Source organism: Hyaena hyaena, unplaced genomic scaffold (assembly GCF_003009895.1).
Source record: "Hyaena hyaena isolate Hyena2069 unplaced genomic scaffold, ASM300989v1 scaffold_577, whole genome shotgun sequence".
In the NCBI taxonomy this organism is placed as follows: Eukaryota; Metazoa; Chordata; class Mammalia; order Carnivora; family Hyaenidae; genus Hyaena; species Hyaena hyaena.
In genome coordinates this window covers 484,047-509,970 of record NW_024081204.1, presented here as the reverse complement: position 1 = coordinate 509,970, position 25,924 = coordinate 484,047, and the positions used below count along the sequence as shown (strand labels likewise).

The window sequence follows — 25,924 nt, the reverse complement described above, 5'->3', positions numbered from 1 at the left end:
TATCCGTGCAAACATATGATATCTGTCCTTCTCTGCCTGACTTATTTCGCTCAGCATAACACCCTCAAGGTCCATCCACTTTGCTACACATGGCCAGATTTCATTGTTTCTCATTGCCATGGAGTATTCCATGGTATAGATAAACCACGTCTTCTTGATCCATTCGTCCGTTGATGAACACTTAGGCTCTTTCCATGTTTTGGCTATTGTTGAGAGTGCTGCTATGAACATTGGGGTCCATGTGCTCCTATGCCTCAGCATTTCTGTATCCCTTGGGTAAATTCCTAGCAGTGCTATTGCTGGGTCATAGGGGAGTTCTAGTGTTAATTTTTTGAGGAACCTCCACACTGTTTTCCAGAGGGGCTGCACCAGTTTACATTCCCACCAACAGTGCAGGAGGGTGCCCGTTTCTCCACATCCTCGCCAGCATCTCGTGTTCTCTGATTTGCTCATTTTAGCCACTCTGACTGGCATGAGGTGGTATCTCAGTGTGGTTTTGATTTGTATTTCCCTGATGAGGAGGGATGCTGAGCATCGTTTCATGTGTCTGTTGGCCATCTGGATGTCCTCTTTTGAGAAGTGTCTATTCATATCTTCTGCCCATTTCTTTACTGGGTTGTTTGTTTTTCGGGTGTGGAGTTTGGTGAGTTCCTTATAGATTCTGGATATCAACCCTTTATCTGACATGTCATTTGTGTCTGCTTCTTTACTTTCTCATGAGCCCCCTGCCCAAGCCTTCCACCACCTACTGGCAGTAGGTCTCCATCTTAGATATTTTATATTGATGCATCATCTTCCCACACCACCCAGCTGGCTCCCATGTTCTAGGTCCCATCATCCTCAAAGTTGCCCAAGCCAAACACCTGAGATTCAGCTAGCAATTTTTCACCTGGTTTGTCTAGAACTTTCTGTGGTTTTGTGCTGATAGTCCCACGTCCTGAGAAATGCCTTCATGCCAGGAAGTTGGGACAGTTGGCATCCTGGAGTCAACTGAAATACTGGCCTCTTCCTTCCCCATGTCCAGTTGATTGCCAAGTCCTATCAACTCTGGCTCCCTGTGGGATCTCCCTCCTCACCTCACTTCTCTCTCCCACTCCCACAGCTATAGCTCTGGGCCAGGCTGCTTTCATTTCCCATGTGGGTGGTCATAGTAGTCAGCTATCCACTATCATACGCTGTCCCCACAGCAACCAGAGGGACCTTTCTAAAGAGACTCCATCAGTCATGCATATGCAGGCTCACACACACTGCAGCCCTTTGGACGGGTCCATTTTACCCTGAGGGTAATATCTGAACGCCTTAGGTTGGCAAAGCACACGAGGCCTTTCCCTATCTGAGCCCTGCGTAACTTTTTGCCTCCATCTCTCACTGCTTTCTTCCTCCCCAGTTTAGACTGAATTAACCACATTTTTTTTTCCAAAAGGCTACGCTGCCTCCTGTGAGCCTTTTGCCGCTGCTGTTCTTGCCATCCTGTTTCTCCCCTCCCCCATGTAGCTTAGCTTCTTCTATTTCTGGAGGACACACTCCTCTAGGCGGCTTCTGTGAACCCCTCCCCCTTACCAACTACACCATCTTTAAGCACCTCCTCTTTGGGTTCTTGCAGTATGCCTTCCTTGTCTTGATCAGTGCATGAATCCCACATATTCCAATTGCCATGGGGCTTGTTGTGTCCCCAGTAAACTTTAAGGGCAAGGACCTTATTTGTCTTTGTGTCCTGGCTCAGTGCCTTGCACCTGCAAGTGCTCTGTGCCCCTTTATTAGTGAAAGTACCCAAGAGCTTCAGGCCTGAGGAGCACCTGGGTGGCTCAGTCAGTTAAGCATCCAACTTTGGCTCAGGTCATGATCTTATGGTTCATTAGCTCAAGCCCGGCATCAGGCTCTCTGCTGTCAGCGCGGAGTTTGCTTCAGATCCTCCACCCCTCTCTCTCTGCCTCTCCCCGACTCATGTGTGTATGCGCACTCTATCCCCCCCTCTCAAAAATGAATAAATATTTTTTTAAAAAGAGCTCCAGGCCTGAGAAATGGGACACCAGGTTCCAGCCCTAGTTCTTCCTTCCTCAATGCTATTGCTTTCAGGCTGCTATATTCTTTCTCTGAGCTTCCATTTTCTCACCTATAAACTGAGCATTTTGGCCTGCTAACTCAGGAACTTCAACTCTGACACATCACACATCATTTCTTACTGATCATTCTAAATAAGAAGGGATAAGCAAACAGTCTCAGAATCTAAGTTTGCAGCTAGAGCCAGGCCACTTATTGCAGTAAAATTCTAGCTGGATGATGTTTCTTCTCACATTTGGGGAAAAGATGCTATTGTGAAATATTATTTTTGGTTCCAGCAGAAGATGAGGTCATTTAAATGCTGCCGAAACAGCTCACTTTAATGTACCACCTCTATTTTGTAAATAAATCCTGGTTTTTTGGCCTCTGTGAGGAGATGCATGTATGAGCTCACACAGTAATTGGCGTTTTTATAGGAAAGGGTAGCACTTCAGTAACATTAATACAGAAGTCCATAGTGTCCAATTTTGCATGGTTTGGCTTTTTCTCAACAGGATGACATTCTCGTTGCCCTTTAAGCCAATGCAAAAGGAAGCAAAGGCTTCAGCCATCTGTCTAGACAGGATCGGTTTCAGAACTCAATCATCTCTACAACTGGATTGGGTGTTCACACACTAAACATTGGCAAGTGTGCAGGTATCCCGTCTGGGCTAGCCTCTTAACATCAGTCTCAATAACTTCTGAAAAACTGTAAGATGAGTGTGTAAACATCCTATATTTATTAATTCTATGGCATGTTTACAGTATTGTTATGTGCGAGGCACTGTTCTAGTTGCTGGAGAACCCATTGATAAATGAGATACAAGGGTCCTGCCCATGTCCTATGGCACAGGGACCACAAAGAATAAATAAGCAAATAGATGAATCAGAATGTTAGATGGTGACAACAGGTACTATAAATGAAATAAAGCGGTGAAGTGAAAGATGAATGGTGGGGAGTTAACTGAAATTGGTATCACTGAAGGCCTCATTAAAGAGGCAATGTTTGAGCCGAAGCCTGAGTGTCAGGAAAGGGCAGCCATGCAAACTCTGGGGACAGAATATTTCCAGGGAGGGGCCACCACATGTGGCCACCCTAGGCAGGAGTGATTGGGTGCTCCAGGGGCAGAGGGACTGAGCACAGTGAATGATGGAGAGAGCATGGGGTGGGGGAGGGGATATGATTTGGGATGGTGGGCAGGACTAGATCAAGAGGTTTGTGTTTGCCATCTCAAAGATTTGGACCTTGAGCTGGGTCTCTAGTAGGGAGCTGTTGGAAAGTTTAAGCTGAGTGCAACATGATGTATGTTGTATAATACATGTTGATGTATTGTAAGAGGTAAAGAATAAAAAGGGAGACCATACCGGAGACTACTGTGATAACCCACGCTAGAGATGCTGGTGGCCTTGACCAGAGTGGTGGCCGGGAGGAGCAGAAGTAGATGGACGTGGATGTGTTTTACAAGTAGAACCTACAGATGTTGTTCATGCTTTGAGTATAGGAAATAGAAGGAGGAATCAAAGCTATCTTGTGAGCTATCTTCTTTAGCTGGCATAAATGATGGTGCTTTTCCCATGGAGGTGAGAAAGCCAGGAGGGAGAGGGAGGCAGAGTCCTGTTTTGACCATACTGAAGTGTGTATTATGTACCCAAGCAGAATCATAAGGACACAGTTGGAAATCTACTTAATATTCTATTTAAGTTGGCCTGTTGATTTTCAGTCAGTGCCAGCTTTAGCCTCATAAACTTCAGACACTGATTTTATTTGTAACTGAACACTGCTCTCAACTTTAGGCAACTAGATTTAATACTGACAGTTGTACAATTGAGAATGATAACATCTGCCTCTTCCTGTTTGTGTCTTCCTTTGTGTATCTTTGAACTGCTCATTAGATGATCAAGAAATTCCAGGACAAGAAAACTTACACTGATTTCTTTGAATTCCCCACCCACCCCCTCTTATAGTTCCTACTTTTGGGTATGAAGGGAAGACTCGTATTATTGTATAAAAGTGAAAAAGAAGAAAATCTGTTTCTTGACTGTATGGTTGGGGGCTGTACTACAGATTGGTAATTCCTACCCCCTGAAGCCATTTTTATTAGATGTTTGCTTTATTTTGCCTTTAACTATGTGTGTGTGTATTGGGCAGGGGAATGGAGTGGGCATGTGAATGAGCTTACTGAAAATTGTCATTAGGTCTTTTGTCAAACGAGTATACGTTAGGTCATTATTCTTTCTCCATGATCATAGTTTTGCATGTTTCTTGTCACAAGTCCTTCTTTTTTTTTTTAATGTTTATTTATTTGTGTGTGTGTGTGTGTGTGTGTGTGTGTGTGTGAGAGAGAGAGAGAGAGAGAGAGAGAAAGGGAGGGAGGGTGGGAAGGGCCAAGAGAGAAGGCGACACAGAATCTGAAGCAGGTTCCAGGCTCTTAGCTCTCAGGAGCACAGAGCCCGATGTGGGACTCAACTCCACAAAATGTGAGATCATGACCTGAGCCAAAGTCAGATGCTTAACCGACTGAGCCACCCAGGTGCCCCTACTGGGTTCTACTTCTAAAGGCACTTAAAAGCTAGAAAGGACTATGTATCCAGTATCATACCATCTGTGAACCATACTTAACATGTTCTGTTTAACAAAAGGATGATAGGGGCACCTGGATGGCTCAGTCAGTTAAGCATCCAACTTCAGCTCAGGTCATGATCTCATGGTTCATGGGTTCGAGCCCCGCGTCGGGCTCTGTGCTAATAGCAAGCTCAGAGCCTGGAGTCTGTTTCAGATTCTGTGTCTCCCTCTCTCTCTGACCCTCCCCTGCCGTGCTGTCTCTCTCTCTCAGAAATGAATTAAAAACATTTAAAAATTTTTTAATTAAAAAATTTTTTAAAAAACAACAAAAGTATGGTAGGACAGGGGGAAATGGTGGTGTAACGAGTAATGGGATGGATAGGTTTTTATTAATTTGGGCTAAAGCAAAATGGATTTGCTTATTTCTGGACTCTCATAATGGTCCCTGTTGCTTTGGGGAAAGGATTTCATGTCTTTTCTGGACTGGGAGAGGGAAGAGCACTGTCCCATATTTTAAAGACCCTAGTAGCCATGACACATCTTCCATGGAAAAAAATAAGTCAGGCCACCATTCTGCTCTAGTTTCCCAGCTACTTTGTTAGGCCCTGGGAGGCAGCCATGGAGCCGACTCACGTGCTAATTTGGGATGCCCAGCAAGCTGGGACAACAGCTAATCAGCAGATCCCTGAATTTGTTCTCTTTGGGGCTATCTGCTAGGCCACAGGGCCTCATGTACTGGAAGTGTTAATAAAAGCTGCCATCTTGTAAGTAGCACTGATTCTCAAGGATGGCGTCTTGGACACAGTGGAACTGTGAGAGACTTGGAGGGCCGAGGAGGCTGTTTCTGAATGGAGAAGAGAGAAAGGTGTTCCAGAGGTCAGAGGCAACACACCAAAAACCAAGGAGTCCAAAGTGAAATGATTGGATGATATAGGGATTGTTGACAAGTTCATGAACTACTGTGGTAAGCCAGTGACTTCTGAAGTTACATTTGGCTAGACAGGCCTCGTTTGTCTGTGGTCAGCAGATGAAGGAGACCGTTGGCACCACTGCATGTTGCTGCAATGGAGCCCCGCTGAGTAGTGCTATGCTAGCAAAAGTATAGGATCCAACAGGTCTCTGTCTGTTAATAATTTCCCCAGACATTCCTATTGCTGCACATCAGTGACCATTTAACATCTGGTTTTTTTACTATTGCAGAAAGTTTCATTTTAGTTTCTGACTGTGTATTTCAGATTTTCGGAATGCTTCACATTCTTTCTCTTTTGCAAGCAGCTTAAATGGGAAGGTTGCCTATTTCTAGGAGGAGGATGGCTTTGTTCATATTGGACCATAATGGTTCCATTGGACCCTCATGATGAATGAAGAAAGGACATGGCTTTCCTCATATATATGTATATATATGTTAAGGAATGCATTACGATGCCTACCCACATACCTAGAGATAAGAGGAACTTACAGGAATGAGCCTAAAGTAAAACTCCCAAAGGAAATAACTTTTTTTTTTTTTTTTTAGGAAATAACTTTGAAAGACTTTTTTCATTTCTCTGAACAACCAAGTATCTGAGGGAACTCACGCATTTCATATTAGGTGTATGTTTGCAGAATAAAATAGGAAGTCAAGAGGAGAATTAACCCAAGTAGAAAAGCTGTCAGTGATCCAGAGGATTTACAGACATGACTAGTTTTTTAAAAGGATAGATTTTTATAAGGATTGAAGCATGTTTTAATGTGTTTAAAAAGTATAGAGACCCATGTCTAGAGAAGCCAATAGCATATTCATCAGTTAATTTCCTGTTTTGGTTTCTCTTACCAAAGATCTCACTTACATGTTCTAAGGAACTTTGAGATTCAATTGAACATGATGTATTCGTTTTTAATTGAAGTATAGCTGACACACAATGTTACATTAGTTTCAGGTGTACAACATAGTGATTGGGCAACTCCACCTTATGCTGTGCTCACCAAGTATAGCTACCGTCTGTCACCATGCAACACTATTGCAGTACCATTGGGCATATTACAGCATGATGGTTTTAACATATATGTGTAGGGATACAAGTAATATCTGGTTACCAGTTGACATTTATTAAGTCTCTTCTAGGTGTTGGAAACACTGCTGCTTTCATAAATATCCCCTTTAATGACAAACTTGAAAGTATTAATAATTATCCCCACTTTAGAGGCAAGGAAACTGAGGGTTTGAGGCATAAGGTGGCTTTCATAATTAGTAAGCGGCAGAGCTGGGCTCAAATTAGTTGAAGTCTCCCAGACCTATCTTTGTCTTCCTTTCATCTTCCTTTATTAATTAATAGCTGTATGTAAATAAATGGAACCCAGACACAGCCAGTGTTTACACACACAGTGCTATCTGGGTTTCAGGCAGAAGAAACTTTATTTAACATAATCCTGATCAGGAAATTCGATAATCACTCTTGTCCAATATTCTAGCCACAGGTAACTATTTAATTTAGTGTGAACTAAATGAAATGAAAAATTTAACATCCCAGTTGCCACTAGTCAAGCACTCAACAGCCACCTGTGGCTAGTGGCTCCATGTTGGATCGTGCTAATAGAGAGCATTTCCATCATCGTAGAACATTCTCTTGGACAGGACTGGCAGCTAGAGACTTTGATTTAGCACATGGAGCTTTTCCTTCTATGGGAATCTGCAATATCTGTTGCCAGATGAAGGATATTTGGCCTGACCCAACAGCTCCACTCTCCTGTGTCAATGCCATGTGTCTGTCCATATACTTCACAGTGTGCTCACTTTTTCTTCCAAGGAGGAAGTTGGCCGGATATGGAAGATGGAGCTGCTTAAAGAATCGGATGGGCTGGGAATTCAGGTTAGTGGAGGCCGAGGATCAAAGCGCTCACCTCACGCTGTCGTTGTCACTCAAGTGAAGGAAGGAGGTGCCGCTCACAGGTGACTAGATAACTCTTCCCCTTTCTCTGACTCCTCATCCTCTCCCTTCCCTTCCTCCGGGGGCTAGGACTCTTCCATTTGGTCAAAGTCCTGGTAATTACAGTTTATCCTGTGGAAGCTTGGAGGAAAATCAGGCAGGAGAAGTTCCAATTAAACACACTCCTGGGCACAGGAAGTGGCTAATTGCTGGAGATACTGTAGGCTCTTCCAGATCATGGAGCGATTGGATTTTTTTCTAGTCTGTTTTGAGTTTCAAGTGATTGTTACTTATACTGCCTTTGGGATCCTGGTCATATGTGGTTACCTATTGAGACTATGCCATGCAACAGAACACCACTTTCCTGACATCCTAACCCTTGTAAGATGGTGGTGACTGACTTTCAATGTGACCACAGTTCATGTGCTGTGTCAGGGTTCTAAGGATTCTACACACACATGTATCCATGCGTCATGCAGATGTTGAGTGGTAAAAAGTAAATACGAGTTTTCCTCCTTGTGACCTTAAACAGTTCATACTTCAAACCTTCTTTTTAAGTCTGAACTATTGTTTTAAGAAGGAAGGCAGTGCTTAGGCAGAGCATCTACGAAGAAGAAGTCCATTTGGAGTTACAAGCGATAGCTGTCCCAAAATATAAAGCATGCTTTTGCCTTGCTAGCTGATTGCTTCCATGTACATAGGGTATCTACTATTTGCAAGGCATATTGGGGGTGTGTACATGCATTGCATGCCCACATGTATACAGCAGGCATGTAGAGGAAGAGCTCCACTGATGAGGAAGGTAAATCTAGTTGAGAATTTGGTGTTTCGTTCAGGTAGGGCAAACCAGAGGGGTGCTGGCCTGCCCCAGACCAAGAGAGGCCTGAGAAATATATCTCATTAAATGGAGTTGAAAGAGCCAGAGCTAAAAAATAGAAAACCGAGGAGAGGACCAGGGTATAAACTAGCAAAGTGTGTCATGTCCCTGTTTTAGTCTTGTAACTAGAGAATAACATGCTAATAACTAGAGATAAGGTTAACTGCACTCATCAGTTGTCTGGGCAGCAGTCATTAGGGAAGGATTAAGACCCAAGTTTTTATCCAGAAGAGCATCACTACATTTCCCAACTGAGGTATGCCTTGAGGAATTCCCATCAGAGAGCTATTTGCAAATTAATGCTAGGCCTCAGGTTCTAGCTTGTCTTTGAAAGGTTGGCAATTAGAAAATTCCTGTGCCCAGAGATAAACTTATGAAGAGCTGTTCTTGTCTGTTTTCTATGTGAGCTGTTTCTCATGGGTGTCACCATTTTCTCTTTACCCTGAACCCTGAGTTTTATGTGTTTCATGTGTCTTTTTCTCTCTCTTTCTCTGTTTCTGGAGGATATAATTCACATGTGGGGCATTCTAGTTAATAACAGAAGATGAGGGAGATGGAATTGAAGAATAAGAAAAAAGATGTTGGTAGGCATGGTCTTGAATAAATTCAAGAACAGTGGTCAGAACTTTGTGTTCTTTTTTACTCCTGATCCCTGTTCGCCTGGGTGGCCCACCCACATACCTCCTTAAGCTTTCAAACTGTCCTCTGTGGGTTTCCTATTCCCCTTCTCTTTCTATTCCAAGCAGCTAGACAGGTACTTAGCATTTCTCTGCTTTAGGGCTTTTTGAAGGACAGAAAGCAGAGGCTGTCAGAAGTCTCTGGTGCCTCCTATCTTCTTTTAAAGCCTAAATTCATAGAAAAGATTATGATGCATGCCCTAGAGGATCAAGAGAAAGAAATTTGTGAGGAAGAGTAGGATGAAGAGAAGCTGGTTGATTCTCTGAAGGAAAGCAAGGTGGGGAGAGTGGAAATGTTGTAGAGAAAGTTGGTGAGTCTGGGAATATTGGGGGCGTGCACAGGTCCCACAGGAGCACCCTGGGTGTTGATGTAAAGCTTTCAGAAGGGGTGATGGAGTCCTAGGCTTAGGATCCATCTGCCTCACCAGATTTCCTATCCCATATTTAGCAATGGAGATGAAAACCCTCCTTTGGGATCATGGGAGGCCTGACCACTGGAGGTTCAAGTGGAACCCACAAGACTGCTGATCCACCCTGATTGAATGGGCCCGTGCAGCGCTCTGGCACAAGGTGGCACGACAGACCCTTGAGCCACCCTTGAGTCTCTTGCCAGCCCAATGGGAAGGAAGCTGTGAGTTAGCTATAATTTACTTTAGAGGAAGAAATAGAACACATTTGTAGACAAGGTGTGATACTTGCAATAGCAGTAAATTATTTGTTTGCTTTTGTATTTATCCTTCTGCTGATGAAACTTGGCTATAGGATGGAAAGAGCACTGAGAGACCTCATCCTCAAGGTCTCTCTTTGTGTGTTTTGGGGGCAGGGAGCACGTCACCTGGAAAGAGAGAGGGCAGCAGGTTGGAGAAGGCTTTTGGCCAAGCTTAAGATACCTTCGTTTTGGGAGGTGCTTAGCTCAGTGACTCAGCTGAGAACTCAGTTGTGAGGGCATGATGGCAGGTAGGATTGAGATAAAATGACATAACTATACAAAGTTCATGGGGTCTTCATTCCTCTATCACTGTCTCCCCCTGGATGGGAGGCATTTCGTTAAAGCTGATGCAGGATATGGTAGTGACTTAAGAACTTGCCTACTACCAGGCGACCACTTGAAATCACGGAGCTTCCCTTAGTGGACATCAGGGGACCCAGTCAGACCAAAGGTTAAATCCCATCCAAAACTGTTGCTGGCCATCTCTCCTTTTTCCTCAGCCTGATTTTAACTCTGCCCTTTACGCCCCTCCCCAGCTCCAGGAAAATGTCCCTTCTCGAGCCCAGAATATCTTGACAAGGGATTTTTTTTCCCATCTCCATTTCCTCAGGGATGGCAGACTGTCCTTAGGAGATGAGCTGCTGGTAATCAATGGTCACTTATTGGTGGGTCTCTCCCATGAGGAAGCTGTGGCCATTCTGCGCTCAGCCACTGGAATGGTTCAGCTGGTGGTAGCCAGCAAGGTAGGTAGTTTGGTTATTTTTTATATCTATTTTTAATGATGGTGGTGAATTTGGATTTGAGCCCTCCCCACGCTGCACACACACACTCACACACACCCTCGCACATTCACTTGGGCCATTTAAATAGGTGTGATTCTACAGTGCAAGCCCCTGAGGGTGGCCTTAGCTGAAATAGTTAGCAGATGGAAGAGCAGTCATCAGACTAAGGAAAAGGGAAGAACTGTATGGTGGGCAGAAATTCAAGGTGAAGAGAGTAGGCTCTCCTCCCAAGGAGAAACCTAAGAAGAAACACGGAGGCCCACTGGATGGGATGGCCGAAAGAGTGGTGTGGAGCTGTGCATTTTCCAGGTCCCGAAGGAAGAAAGGTTCAGGGCTAGCCACAGGCAGGCCACAGGCCCTGGTTCTGACTCAAGGCCTCACAGAGCGTTGGTGCTGCAGGAAGCCTTGTGAATCCTGTTTGTCTAGTCATCGTCCTCCCCTCCATCCTCAGTTTTCCCAGCCAGCCATGGGCCAGCCTCCCATGGCTGGTTCTCATCTCACAGAGGCCCAGATGCTCTGATCGTCTCGACCTGGGCTCTCGATGCACAGCCAGCATCTGTCCCCTCCCTCTGGCTGTCACCTCCTTTTCATACGGGCTCAGCGTTGTGCTTCTTATATCCCCATCCCTGGAGTGTTTTACAATGGCACCGATGTCTTGGGCCCCTAGCATCTGCTTGTCCCCTGGTGTCTTGGCGCCCTGGATAAAGGCTGCAGGCCTCCACAGCTGTGTGACCAAAGAGAGGAGAATCTGAACCCTCTTGCTTCTGCCCCGTTGTCCCATCTGCTGTTGATAAGACAGGAAAGCACCCCCAGGACTCAGGAGCTAGTGCAGTAGAGCCTGGGCTTCATTCTAGTTCCTGGTGGTAGTTCCTAAGCAGTCCCACCCCTGTCCTCGACCCTTCCCAGCAGTACGCTCTGGCCAGCACAGCTCTTTCTTTCCTCTTTATCCCTGTTATTTCTTTGACCCTCACATCCATAGGCTATTCTGCATTTTCCCTCTTAGATTACAAGGTCTATTGCCTATGTGGGAGTATTCAGTAATTAGAATATTTTGAACTATCTGAAAATCTTTCTTCTTCTTTTCACACCTTTCACCCCAGTCCCTTAACCCAGATTCTCAGGCTTGCCACAAGAACACAGAGCCTGGCACAGACTTGGGTGGAAGGGTTGGCTTTGAGGCCCTGGAGGCAGGAGTTGGGACAGTCTCCATTCACAGGTACCCTCCCTCCCCTCCCAGAGATGCCACAGGGAGCCCTGCTGTCTCCTCACAGTCTACGGCTCAAGAACGCAGGGGTTTCTGCACAAGCATTATGCCATGGCCACCGGACCTGTAATTCTATGCTGACTTCTTTCTCCTTCTAGTTCAGAAAATGGGGAAGGGAAAATCTCTTCTATGTCAAGCTATTATCCACAAACACACAGACACATAGAAAACATAAAATAAAAATGGAAAAGGTCCACTCATGGGTAAGCATCATTAAGGAGCATACAAGAGGGTGTTGAAAGCTGGTTTCCCAGATGATGCCTGGTCTGGGGTCTTACTCATGGACTTGAAGAAAGGGCACTAACGTGTATCAGGGACACACTGGGTGCCAGGTGCTTCTTACCTATGATCTCATGTAATTTTTTTTTAACGTTTGTTTTATTTCTGAGAGAGAGAGAGAGAGAGAGAGAGAGAGAGAGACAACATGATCAGGGGAGGGTCAGAGAGAGAGGGAGATACAGAATCTGAAACAGGCTCCAGGCTCTGAGCTAGCTGTCAGCACAGAGCCCGACACGGGGCTCCAACCCACAAACTGTGAGGTCATGACCTGAGCCTAAGTCGGACGCTTAACCGACTGAGCCACCCAGGCGCCCCGATCTCATGTAATTCTTGAGTGAGCTATTAGTTCTTTTTATCCAAAAGATGAAGTAAAAATCTAAGGGGTTAATTAATTGCCCTGGAAGTCACACAAGCATTGGGTGACAATAGCGTGTTTTGTTGTGGGTCCATAAGACTTTAAAGTTAACTTCTTTCCATACACCAAGTGGTCTCTTAGTAAAATAAGATACAAAGGACACAGAGCCAATGGCATTAGAGAGAGGTAATGTGTTCCTGCCAGGCTTTGACTTTTTTTTAAGGTTATTTGTTTATTTATTTTGAGAGAGAGAGAGCAGTGAGCAGGGGAAGAGCAGAGAGAGGGTGTCAGTACAGAGCCCACCGCAGGGCTCAGACTCACAAGCCGTGAGATCATGACCCTGGCCAAAACCCTGTCAGATGCCTAACTGCCTGAGCCGCCCAGGCGCCCCAACGCTTTGACTTTAAGGACACTCACTGCTCTTTTGTAAGGCTGAGTAGCAGTCTAGAGCCCATGAATGGGTGTTCCTGGTGTCAATCTATTGCTCTTGGCCGTCTGTACTGAATAATGGGCCAAAAAATGACCCAGACCACCGAGGAGTGGCACCTCTCATCTCTTCCCATTGACCATTTACATCCAGGCAATACATTGCCCTAGCAGCTGCCCACTGTTTGTTCCTGAACTTAATTAGCACCATCCGAGATGCTCAAAAGTCTGCCTTTCCGCACCTCCTGGCATCCCTTCTTCTTCTTTATCCAGCAAGAGCAACTAATCCAGTCTTTATTTTCTCTTTATATTTGAAGAGAGGGAGGGGGGGAAAAAGAGCTTTTTATGTGCTGAGTAGAAAGAGTAGTAAGGATATAAATTAGCATTACTGTGTAAGATAGTGACTTTGTCACCAAACTTTAGGGCTTTGTTTTGAAGATATAACAGTTCCTTTCTTTGGGTCACAGTGTCTCGTGTTTCCACACAAATATGTTGTTTGTGTATACATAGGAGCTTAGAAAGTTTTTGCTGAATAAATGAAATCAGAATATCCAAGTTTGTTTTCATGTTCCTGGAAGTTCATGCATAGCAATACTATTTGTCTCTTTTTATCACTTTGTTTTTATTAACAAGTAATACGCATTTATTATATCTAGTGTAGAAAACCTAGAAGAAAAGGAAGGTGAAATTTTCATAATACCACCAATAGTTCTTTCCATTAACTGGTTTGTCTGTCCTTCGAGACATGTTATTTTACTGGAGTCAAACACAAGGAGATGGAAATTCCCTGGAGGCAGACCTGTGTAAACTTCTGAGTTTTTTATTTTGAGTTATTTATTCTGAGTTTACCTTTACAAGCTGTATGTTTTGGGCCGCCTGGGTGGTTCAGTCAGGTGAGCGTTGGACTCTTGATTTTGTTTCGGGTCATGATCCCAGGGTTGTGGGATCCAGCCCTGCATCACGGCCCATGTTGAGCATGGAGCCTGCTTAAGATTCTCTCTCTCTGTCTTTCCCCCTCTATCCCTCTCCCCAACTTGCATTCTCTCTGTCTCTGTCTCTCTCTAAGACAAAATAATAATAATAATAATAAAATTTAAAAATAAAAATAAATAAAAACCATATAACTTAAGCACGTTACTACATTTTTTTTTAAACTTCATTTTTCTCACCTGGATAGTAAGAATCCATAACTACTTCACGGATTATGAGGAAGATTAAATGAAATATAAAGAACCCAAACAATGTAGCTAGTTGCAAGGAGCACTTGGAGAAATGTTTGCCTTTATGATTATCACATGTTATTACATCCAGCTTATTGTTACATCCATTATTAATATGACAGTATTATTTTTCCATCTGCCATTTTCACCAAGTAACATACTGTAAGAGTCTTTCCACAGAATGTAGGTTGCTGTAGCACCATTTTAATGGCCATGGAGTATTCTGTCCTGTTGTGCAACTGACTTTCCAGTTGGGACCTTCATCTTTTTTTAAAAACTCTTTTCTGTTAATGGTCTGGCAGCGTTGACATCACAGAAGAGAGCTGAACTCACTTTTTGCTCCATAGCTTATTTCCTTCCCTCAGGTAAGGTTTAGCTGTACAGTATTCACAGTTACTGGCCTGACATGAACGAGCTTCAGGTACTTCCAAAGTTGGACCTGCACCAAACTAGAAACAAATGTCACTATCACCAGTACCATCTCACTAATAGTCTGTAAGACCTGTTGTTTAAGATGGGCGTCTTGTTCTATTGTTCTCTTTTCTGTCAAGCCCCAAGGAATATGATGATCAAAACTTTCTACATGCTTCCTTCCTTATAGAAACAGCTGGTGTGGGAGAAGGAGGGGAGGACACATTTCTCTCTTTTCTAGCCTCAGATCAGCCACACCCCTAGTCCCTGGCCTCCCGTGCTGTAGTCTTTCCCCAGAGAGTTCTTAGTGGCTGTGCGCACCTCACTTGCATGTAGGATTGTCAGGTGGCCTCAGTGACCATGCCTGCATCCCACTGACCTCTGTGGCCTTGTCTGTGTGTAGGAAGGAAGGGCTATGGTGAAGCCCTCTTTATAGTCTAGTCTTAATGGTGTCTGATTCCATGTAGTTCGTTTAACCTTTAAAAATTGTTCAAGGACTTCTTTCTTTGAAGAGACGTTATCAGTCTCCACTTTGGCGTTATGATTCAGTCAAGTCTAATCTCTTTCTAGACTAGAACATATGCTAGTGAGATGAGCAGTGATGGGGAGGAGCACATGGATATCAGAGCCGTGTGCTGGGCCTGGGGACACAGTGCAGAGTAGAAATGGCATTCAGTTTGGGGAACGCTCAGATGAGCAGGAGAGATACAGATATACTTAGACATACATGCAGGGCGATGAAAGAAACAGTAAGGGATATTGGGGAAGAAGGGAGGGACAAATGGAATGGCTCCTGAGCTCATCCAGGAAGGCTTGCAGAAGGGGGTGCTCAGGCTGAGCTGAAAGGCTGAGCTCTCTGGGCAGAGGGAGCTGCTGGTGGAAAAGGGCGTAGGGCATAGAGCCTGGTGTGTTAGAAGGTCAGTATGGCTGGAATGGAAGGTGTGGATTGAAGGGGACCATGGAGGGAGGTGTGTTTGGAGTGCTGGGCAGAAGATACTGGCCTGCCAATGAGGGGGCTTAAAGTGTCCTCTGAAAGCAAGGCAGGGTATCAGAGAATCTAAAATATAGAGAATTTGGATTATCGGTAGAAACATTTGTCTAAGAAACAGATTTTTTAGGGGAGAAGAATTGGTTGGGACTTAAATTGGGCCTGTGCCCCTGACATGTGAGGTCACCTTGCCAACCTGAGGTGTGGAAGGTACATTCCATACAGTTTGGGTTCAGAGCACGAGGACACACTCACAGCTGCCTCTCCTAGGTTCTCCTTGACCTTGATCCGGACCTGCTTGGTGCCAGGGGGTAATTCATAGCCCTTTGATTGTGTCCCCATAGGAAAGCTCCACAGAGGACCTCCTGAGGCTGACATCTAAGAGTTTGCCTGATCTGACCAGTTCAGTAGAGGACGTGTCCTCCTGGACTGACAACGAAGACCAGGAGCCAGACGGGGAAGAGGACGAAGGACCTGGCTCGTCTTCCGTCCAGGGAGCAGTAAGTGTGCCTCTGGTTTCCCCGGCTGCTCTGCTGGAAAACGATGGGTCCCTGGAGATGTTGATGGCAGGGTCAAAGATAATAGCTGAAGACAGTAGAATAGAGACCAGGATGGGAGAGGGAGTTCTTTATATTTCTTTGTCAGGTCGTCCAGACAAATCCATGAGAGTAATGATTTTCTTTCTTTCTTTTTTTTTTTTTTTTTTTTTTATAAATAGTTTATTATCAAGTTGGTTTCCATATAACACCCAGTGCTCATCCCCACAAGTGCCCTCCTCCATGCCCATCACTCCCCTCCCCTCCACACCCATCAGTCCCCAGTCTGTTCTCAGCATTCAAGAGTCTCTCATGGTTTGCCTCTCTCCCTCTCCCCCACTATTTCCCCCCTTCTTCTCCCCTTTGGTCCTCAGTTAAGTTCCTCCTAATCCTCCTATAGGTGCAAACATATGGTATTTGTCCTTCTTTGCCTGACTTAATTTCGCTCAGCATAACACCCTCAAGGTCCATCCATGTTGCTACACATGGCCAGATTTCATTCTTTCTCATTGCCATGGAGTATTCCATCGTATAGATAAACCACATCTTCTTGATCCATTCATCCGTTGATGGACACTTAGGCTCTTTCCATGTTTTGGCTATTATTGAGAGTGCTGCTATGAACATTGGGGTACGTGCCCCTATGCATCAGCACTCCTGTATGCCTTGGGTAAATTCCTAGCAGTGCTACTGCTGGGTCATAGGGGAGTTCTATTGTTAATTTTTTGAGGAACCTCCACACTGTTTTCCAGAGGGGCTGCACCAGTTTACATTCCCACCAATAGTGTAGGTGGGTGCCCGTTTCTCCACATCCTCACCAGCATCTAGAGTTCTCTGATTTGCTCATTTTAGCCAGAGAGTAATGATTTTCATTTAAGAAAAAACATGGAGGGGCTCCTGGGTGACTCAGCTGGTTAGATGTCTGACTCTTGACCAGCTCTGGTAGTGATCTCATGGTTGTGAGCTTGAACCCCGCATCGGACTCTGCACTGAACACAGAGCCTGCTTTGGATTCTCTCTCTCCCTCTCTCTCTCTGCTCTTCACTCACTGATGCACACACATGTATGCTCTCTCTCAAAATAAATATTAAAAAAAAAAGAAAAAACATTGAAACTGGAAAGGGGATGAGAGGGCAACTGTGCATTAAGTTCAGGTGTGTATATCAATTTCTAGCATGATTATTAATATATATGAAGATTTTATTGCTACTTAATGTAAGTTTGAAAAGTAATGTTTGTGAATTTAAACTTAGACAGAGAGGGGTTCCTGGGTGACTCAGTCACGTAAGCACCCCACTCTTGGTTTCATCTCAGGTCATGATCTCACAGTTTGTGAGTTCAAGCCCCACACTAGGCTCCACAATGACAGCTCAGGGCCTTCTTGGGATTCTCTCTCTCTCTCTTCTCTCTCTCTGCCCCTCCCCCACTTGCACGTGCTCCCTCCAAATAAATAAACAAAGCAAATTAATAAATAGATGGAGAGATTCCAGTTGCGAAGTAGAATATGTTACAGTAACACAAAACCCATTCAGGCTGAGTTGTGTAGCTGTCTTACAATTTCAGTGGACCTGGGACTCTTGCTGGCTGGGGGCTCTTACGTGGCCTGTGATGTTTCACACCCTCGTGGTCTCTGGCACGGGGTCAGGAGGGCTTTTGGTTAATGGTGCCTGCAGTGAGGCTCTGTGGTTTCATCTCTGGACCCCAGATCGGAAAGATGTGTCATTTTCAGCGTAAACTCCTGTTAGCTCCTGTCCCAGCCATGGAGAGGGTGCCCGCCTTCTGCCGTTTGGAGCCCCTTCCCCTCTCCCACCAGCACTACCCCTAGGCAGCATGGGTAGGCATTGGAAAATTAGTTTTGGCCAAGTTAGGCCTTAGAAGACCAAGAAATTGCATGTTTTACTACATTTACACAATGTTATTTTATTTCAAGGCAGAAAAAGTTGCTTTTCCCCTTTCTTTTTGATCACTAGACACCTAGGACCACTGAATATGGTTGTGCAAGTGTGGACTGCACAAAGGTGCTGCATCTAAGGAAGCACATTTGTATCATAAAAATCATAGGTTTTTACATTTATTCTGACAACTCTCTGGAAGATGGCAGTAAAGAGTTTTGCTCTAACAAAACCAGTATATCAGGACAATTTGCCAATAAAGGAAGGAAAGAACCTGAAAGAAGAGATGCCTTTTTGTAATTTGCCCAGATGCATTGTATAAGCCCTATGTTGATTTGAAACATTTTTCAAGGTGCTTTTCCACAGGAGAACTTTCTCAGAAGACTAACCTATAAAGCAAATAAACCAGAATTGAATGAATGGCATTAAGGTGAATAGTTTAAAAACAACTGTGGTTATTCCCATATCTTTGGATCATGACACCTTTCAGTGGCTTCCCTTACTTTTACTTTCAGTAAGGGTGAGACCAAACTAATTTCCGTGGTTTACACTGCCTCCCTGACTCCTGCCTACTTCTTGAACCTCACTTCTCATGGAGCTCATCACTCCTAAGCAACCACTACACTGCCCTTCCTGTAGTCTCTGATGATGCCTGCATGTTTTTCCGCCACAGGACCTTTGCAAATGCTAGTCTGTCTCTCTGGAATCCTCTACCTGAATAAGATGAGTCCTATTCATCTTTGGGATCCCATAGCATTACTGCATCCAAGAAACCATACCAGTGTATATTTAAATTAAATCTCTTACTTCTCTGGGGCACCTGGGTGGCTCAATCAGATATTGGCTCAGGTCATGAGCTCACAGTTCATGAGTCTGAACCCTGCATCAGGCTCTCTGCTGTCAGCAGAATTCCGTTTCCAATCCTCTCTCCCCTTCGCTCTCTGCCTCTCCCCCACTCACACTTTTTCTTTCAAAAATAAACTAAAAAAAGCTTAAACTAGCTTAAAAAAAATCTCTTAGCTCTCATAGCATGACTGTGTGGCTCTCCTGTGAACTGCTTGTCACATTTGGATTTGTGATTATTTGATTAAGATCTACTTCTCCCATCCAACTCTACACTCCATGAGATAAGGGAACGTGATGACTGGATTGGGTTCCCAGTGAATCGCTAGAATTTAGCCAGTACATCTGGTGCTGAGTTATAAATAACTAAATGAATTTCAGATCAAACAACAGAGGAAGCATTCATTGAATGCTAATGAAAATGACACCAAAATCGAACTGGATTTACCCACCATGAAAATTATGGCTACTCAGAGGCCCACAGCTAACCACAGGGTGGCAGCCTCAAAGGGCCTTTGGGTTAATATCGACCTTCCGCACCCCACCCTTAGCCTTCAGGGACAGTCTTTGAATAAGCCTGGAACAGGCTTGAATGTCACACGTCTCCTCCCCAGGGCCACTTTCACTACTGCCTGTCTACCCTTCCTCCCCACGACCTCTCAGCCCTAGGGGCCCTGCCTTCTCTGTGTTACCCTCTGCTCCTTGTTACCCCTGGCAGTGAAGTGGATTGGAGTATGTAGCAGTCCCCGCCCCCCCCAGACTTAAATCCGCCTTGACCCCATATTTCCACCTGACCAGCCAGACTTCCTTCCCTGGCGTCCCTGCAGCCCGGCTCCCTCCCCCGGGGACCTCCCTTCACAGGACCCTGCTGCTGGGGATACTGTCCTGGGACTTCTCAACAGAGAGCTCAGCAAGCTCAGGATCTTAAAGAGAAGGAGAGGCTCGGAAGCATGTCTGTGCCTCCTCTGATAAAGCCCGGGGCCATTCGTGTGGCACAGTAGTCTCTGTGGAGAGGTTACAGTCACGTACGTTTTTAAAAATTCATCACTCGTACTCTCACGAGAAACACGAAGGAATTCTTTAACTGCAAATTTTTTACACTAAATACTGCTCTAATAAATGGGCCTTTCTCTATATTAAATACAATGTGTTGCATATTTTTAAATTATACTTATTTGTATAAATTTATAATGTATTTATTATAATTTAATGTATTACGTATGATTTAAATGAATTTTTCTGATTATAATACTATTTTCACTATATAAATGGGTTTTGGTCAGAAAAACCCCACAAGGCCATAAAAATTACCCACAATCCTTCTATTCAAAGATAGGCATATTTGACATTTTTAATGACTTTCTATTTGATATTTTTCCTTCAGCACATATGTATTTTTTAAATTCTAGTATAGTTAGCATACAGTGTTATATTAGTTACAGATATACAATATAGTGATTCAACAATCCTACACATTACCAGGTGCTTATCAGGACAGGTGCGCTCTTCATCCCCTTCACCTACTTCTCCCATCCTAACCCACTTCCCCTCTGGTAACCATCAGTTCTCTATGGTTAAGAGCTTGCTTTTTGGTTTGTCTCTTCTTTTCTTTGTTCATTTGTTTTGTTCCTTAAATTCCACAGATGAGAGAAATCATATGGTATTTATCTTTCTCCAACTGATTTATTTCACTTAGCATAATACTCTCTAGATCCATCCATGTTGTTGCAAATGGTAAGATTTCATCCTTTTTTATGGTTGAGTAATATTCCTGTGTGTGTGTGTGTGTGTGTGTGTGTGTGTGTGTGTGTACACGTAAACATGCATGTGTGTGTGTGTATCACAACTTTATCCATTCATCTATCGATGAACATTTGGGCTGCTTCTGTAACTGAACTGTTGTAAATAATGCTGCTCTAATCATAAAGGTGCATGTATCTTTTCGAATTTGTATTTTTGCATTCCTTGAGTAAATACCCAGTAGTGGAACTACTATATTATATGGTAGTTCGATTTTTAATTTTTGAGGAAACTCCACACTATTATTCACAATGGATGCACCAGTCTGCATTCCCACCAACAGGGCACGAGCGTTCCTTTTTCTCCACATCCTCAGCAACGCTTATTGTTTCTTTTTTTTTTTTTTTTAATTTTTTTTTATTTATTTCTAGGAGAGAGAGAGACAGCATGAGCAGGGGAGGGTCAGAGAGAGAGGGAGTCACAGACTCCGAAACAGGCTCCAGGCTCTGAGCTGGCAGTCAGCACAGAGCCCGACGCGGGGCTCGAACCCACGAACCGCAAGATCATGACCTAAGCGAAAGTCGGACGCTTAGCCGACTAAGCCACCCAGGCGCCCCAACACTTATTGTTTCTTATGTTTTTTATTTTAGCCATTCTGACAAGTATGAGGTGATAGCTCATTGTGGTTTTGATTCGCATTTCTCTGATGATAGGTGATGCTGAGCATCTTTTCACATGTATGTTGGCCATCTGTATGTCATCTTTGGAAGAGCGACAGTAATTTCTCTACCATAGCAACCCTAAGGCAAGGGAATCAAAGCAAACACAAACTGTTGGGACTACATCAAAATAAAAAGTTTCTGCACAACAAAGAAACAACCCACCAAGCTAAAAGACAACCTACTGGATGAGAGACGAGAGTTGCAAATGGCATATCTGATAAAGGGTTAGTGTTCAAAATATATAATGAACTTATATAACTCATCACCAAACCCACAAATAATGGAATTAAGAACTGGGCTTTCTGGGGTACCTGGGTGGCTTAGTCGGTTAAGCGTCCGACTTTCGCTTAGGTCATGATCTCGCGGTTCGTGGGTTCGAGCCCCGCGTCGGGCTCTGTGCTGACTGCCAGCTCAGAGCCTGGAGCCTGTTTCAGAGTCTGTGACTCCCTCTCTCTCTGACCCTCCCCTGCTCATGCTGTCTCTCTCTCTCTCTCCCTCCTAGAAATAAATAAAACATTAAAAAAAAATTTTTTTAAAAGAACTGGGCTTTCTCCAGAGAAGTTACTTATACTAATTTAGACATTTAGCAGTGGTCAGTTCTCATTCTCACCAATAACATTTAAAAAATAACATTATCTTTTAAAAAAGTTTACCAATTCATCATATGTTGTTTTATATGTTTATTGTATTTTTGCCAAAGGACTTGAAATGCATTATGTAATAGCCTAGTTTATTTGGGAGACTCAGCGCTAATTCTCCACAAGCCCATGTTTCAGCACAGTGTGTTAGAGATTCTCTGTCCTATCAGCCGAGGCTTTCATAGACGGTCCCCAGCCCATTATCGGTGCGAAACCCAAACCCATCCTGCGTTGATGGCCCTCCCTTCTCTGAGCTTCTCTGCCTTCCTCACAAAGCACTCACAGAGGAGGGAACACCTGCGCTTCTCCCCGGCTCACCACTGATGCCTCAACACCAGGCATTTGTTACCACCCTCTTGTGCTCTGGTCTTAACCAGGAGAACCAAGCCTGAGATAGAGAGCCCTGCAGGACCAGAAATCGGTCAGCTGGCATGACGTATTTTCTGGATTTGACAGTGTGCCCCGGGGATCTCCCCTGCCCTGCCTTATAAACGTATTGAACTACAGAGAAAAAAATTCTTTTTTTCAGTTCTATGTTTACAGTCTAAGACTCTCTGTTTTATCATTTTTAAACACTAATGAGCCATGTAAATGAAAGAAACCTGGTACTGTTTAATCACGTTACAAAGCCTTTTATTTCACAGATGATAATGCTTAAACCTGCTGCCAGGCTCCACTCAGACATTGACTATTTCTGCACCTGTAAGTCACCGTGTGCTCCAAGCCTGAGCTGAGCCAATGTAATACGGAGGCTGGAGATCTGTGATGAGCGCCCCTGTGATTGATTTTGCATGGCTATAGTAGACAGCAATGAGATTTCCCTTCCAAAGAGATTGAGCCAGGCTTAGAATAAAGTCATATGGTGAATATCAAATTGGAGTAGAGGCAGGAAAAAAGAGAATGCATTGGGCTGGGACGGGGAAATTCCATGGTTATTTGCATAATTGTCATCCGTCTCAAAGGGGTCTGGCTTCAGTAACAGGGCTCTGTCCACCATCCACCGCTCACCCCCCACATCCAATATGAAAGATTGCCAGTTCAGTCTCCAAGATACCTAAATCTGGCCCTCTCCCCCGTATCAGCTGTGGGCCTGGCCCACATGATTGGCCATTCTTTCCCAAGTCTTCTCCTCTTTGTCTTCTACTCTCCAATTTCAATTTTTAAATAAGAATCTGGCCATGTCACTTAATGGTTTAAAACTGTTCAGTGACTTGGGGCACCTGGGTAGCTCAGTCACTTAAGTGTTCGACTTTGGCTCAGGTCATGATCTCACAGTTCCTGAGTTCAGGCCCCATATCCGGCTCTGTGCTGACAGCTCAGAGCCTGGAGCCTGCTTCAGATTCTGTGTCTCCCTCTCTCTCTGCCCCTCCCACACTCATGTGTGCACACACTCTCTCTCTCTTTAAAATAAATAAACATTGGGGTGCCTGGGTGGCTCAGTCGGTTGAGCATCCGACTTTGGCTCAGGTCATGATCTCACGGTTCATGGGTTCGAGCCCCGTATCAGGCTCTGTGCTGACAGCTCAGAGCATGGAGCCTGTCTTCAGATTCTGTGTCTCCCTCTTTCTCTGACCCTCCCCTGCTCACGCTGTCTTTCTCTCTCTCTCTCAAAAATAAATAAAACGTTAACAAATAAATAAACATTTAAAAAATCATTCAGTGACTCTCAGTCACACTGAGGTTAAAATCCCCACTCCTTAACATGGTATGCCAGCAGCTTCAGGCTGCCTTTCCTGACTTCTGTACATGCTCCTGGTAGCCCCCCCACCACACACACACACACAGCCACTCACCCACCCACCCAGCACTGCGAGCTTCACATTCCAAAGATGCTCCAGAACTCTTCACTACTTTGTGCCTTACACCTGCTCTTTTTACTTGGAAGATACTTGTGAACCCAGCCCAAATGTCCCCTTCCCCATAAGCAAACCTTTCCCTGACCTCCTAGAGTTGCTTGGTCTGGGCTCTGCACTTGCATAGCACTATGAATAGATTTCTGTCATAGTGCAATGACATAAAAGCTCGTCTTGTTTTCATAGTTTATCTTCTATTCTTCTGTCTTCCTCATTAGACAGGAACATTTCAAGAGTAAAGACCATGATGCCTTAAGCATCTCTGTCCCCCTGGGACAGAGCATGCCTGGGATCTTAGAGCAGGCTGAAAAGAAGGATTCTCCTGTGATCTCTTGTCACCCCTTGACCACTTCTGATCTGCCCCTCAGTGCTCACCTCATCATCTTATACCCTGGTTCTACAAACTTCCAACTCTTGCGCTTCATTCCTCTTGCCGCCAACACACCCCCTGCCTGGGTCCTTCTCCATCTACTCTTCAGAGGAATTGGCCCCTGCCTCTTCCACCATTTAGGACGTCACTCTGTGGGGCATGGCCATGCTGTGAGATCTGGCCTTGCTGCTGATAGGAGAATTAGGAAGAGTAATTCTCTTCTGGTCCTTGTGGCCAGTTGAAGGAGGCTCTACTCAGTTGCAGGTTTTGCGCAATAGGAACCCTCATGGCGTATTGCGGCTGAGTGCGGGAGCCTATGGAGGACGTGAGCCATAATTCCTGTTCTGCATGCCAACCTCCCCATAGCAAGGAGAGGCGGTGTTGGAAGGAACTGAGATGCTTTGGTTTGAGGCATTACATATGTTCCCTCTAACCTTATCTAAGCACTAACCTTCCTTTCAAGGACCAAATCAAGTTCAGAGTTCTCTCCAAGGCCGCCCTTGGCTTGCAGCATCTAACATCATCGCTCTGTCTCCCAAATGTGCTGATCACTGCTCCCTGTGCATTTAGCATCTGTTCTTCTCTATTTACTTGCTGCTTATCTCTTTGGGGGAAGAAGGTAAATAATTTAAGGTTTGTAAACTTTTGAAGTCAAATATATCTCTTTGGGCTCCCAGTATCCATTGGAGTACCTTGTGTTCAGTACTTACTCAATACATGTTTCTTTTTTTTTTTTAACATTTTTATTTTATTTATTTCTATAGGAGAGAGAGAGAGAGAGACAGCGTGAGCAGGGGAGGGTCAGAGAGAGAGGGAGATACAGACTCTGAAATAGGCTCCAGGCTCTGAGCTGGCAGTCAGCACAGAGCCCGATGCGGGGCTCGAACCCACTACGGCGAGATCATGACCTAAGCGAAAGTCGGACGCTTAACCGACTAAGCCACCCAGGCGCCCCTCAAGTACATGTTTCTTGATTGTAATGCTGTCTCTAGAGCAGTGGTTCTCAAAGTGTGGTCCTTACAGCAGCAGCAACAGCATCACCTGGAAACTTGTTAGAACCACTTGTTAGGATCCTCAGGTCCCACCCGGGACCTGCTGAATCAGAAACTCTGAGGGTGGCATCCAGCAATGGTTTTTAACAAGCTTTCTAGGTGATTTGGACACAGGCTAACGTTTGAGACCTTTAGAGCCCTCCAATAAAATCCACTGATTTTAAAACACTACCTGTTTTATTATTGGCTATTCCAGAAAAGCATATGTCCTTTCTCAAGTGTAATAATTACAGTTCATCTTTTTAAAAATGAGATTTTTTTCAGGGAAAATAAATCTAGTGTTTAGAGAGAGTGACTCCTCTCTCTCTCTCTCTCTCTCTCTCTTTCTCTCAGTTTTATTCTAGAGAGAGAGAGAACACAACTTGGGAGAGGGGCAGAGGCAGAGAGAGAGAATCCTAAGCTGAGCATGGAGCCCCATGTAGGGCTCAACCCCACGACCTTGGGATCATGACCTGAGCCAAAATCAAGATTCAGAGGCTCAATGCACTGAGCTACCTAAATGCCTCACGAGTGCTCGTCTCTCTTAAAAATGAAGACAAGGAGAGTTTTAATATAAGAGGGTATAGACTGGGTGATACCTCTTAAAGGACTGGAAGCCTGTCTCTCCCCTTTTTAGATTTTAACAAAAACAAAACTGGAAGTAATGATCGTCTTGCCAAACCTGCAATTGTCAAGGCTCAGCTAGGAAGAGTTTGTTTAGCACATCAATCAGCAGGCCTGTATCCGGCTTCCTCTGACATCAAGGGAATCAGTTCTAACATTTTTGAAATCGCCAGTTCGG

General features: G+C 44.5%; 1 protein-coding gene across 2 annotated transcripts in view; it reads left to right on the top strand.

Moving 5' to 3' along the window:
• The window catches only part of PDZD2 (PDZ domain containing 2), a 238,885-nt gene that overhangs the window by 142,279 nt on the left and 70,682 nt on the right, over positions 1–25,924 (top strand). For both annotated transcript variants that reach the window (XM_039256412.1, XM_039256413.1), the window contains exons 3-5: positions 7,390–7,532; positions 10,383–10,515; positions 15,842–15,997. In XM_039256412.1, coding sequence (XP_039112343.1) covers positions 7,390–7,532; positions 10,383–10,515; positions 15,842–15,997 — 432 coding nt within the window. The remainder of the gene's footprint in view (positions 1–7,389; positions 7,533–10,382; positions 10,516–15,841; positions 15,998–25,924) is intronic.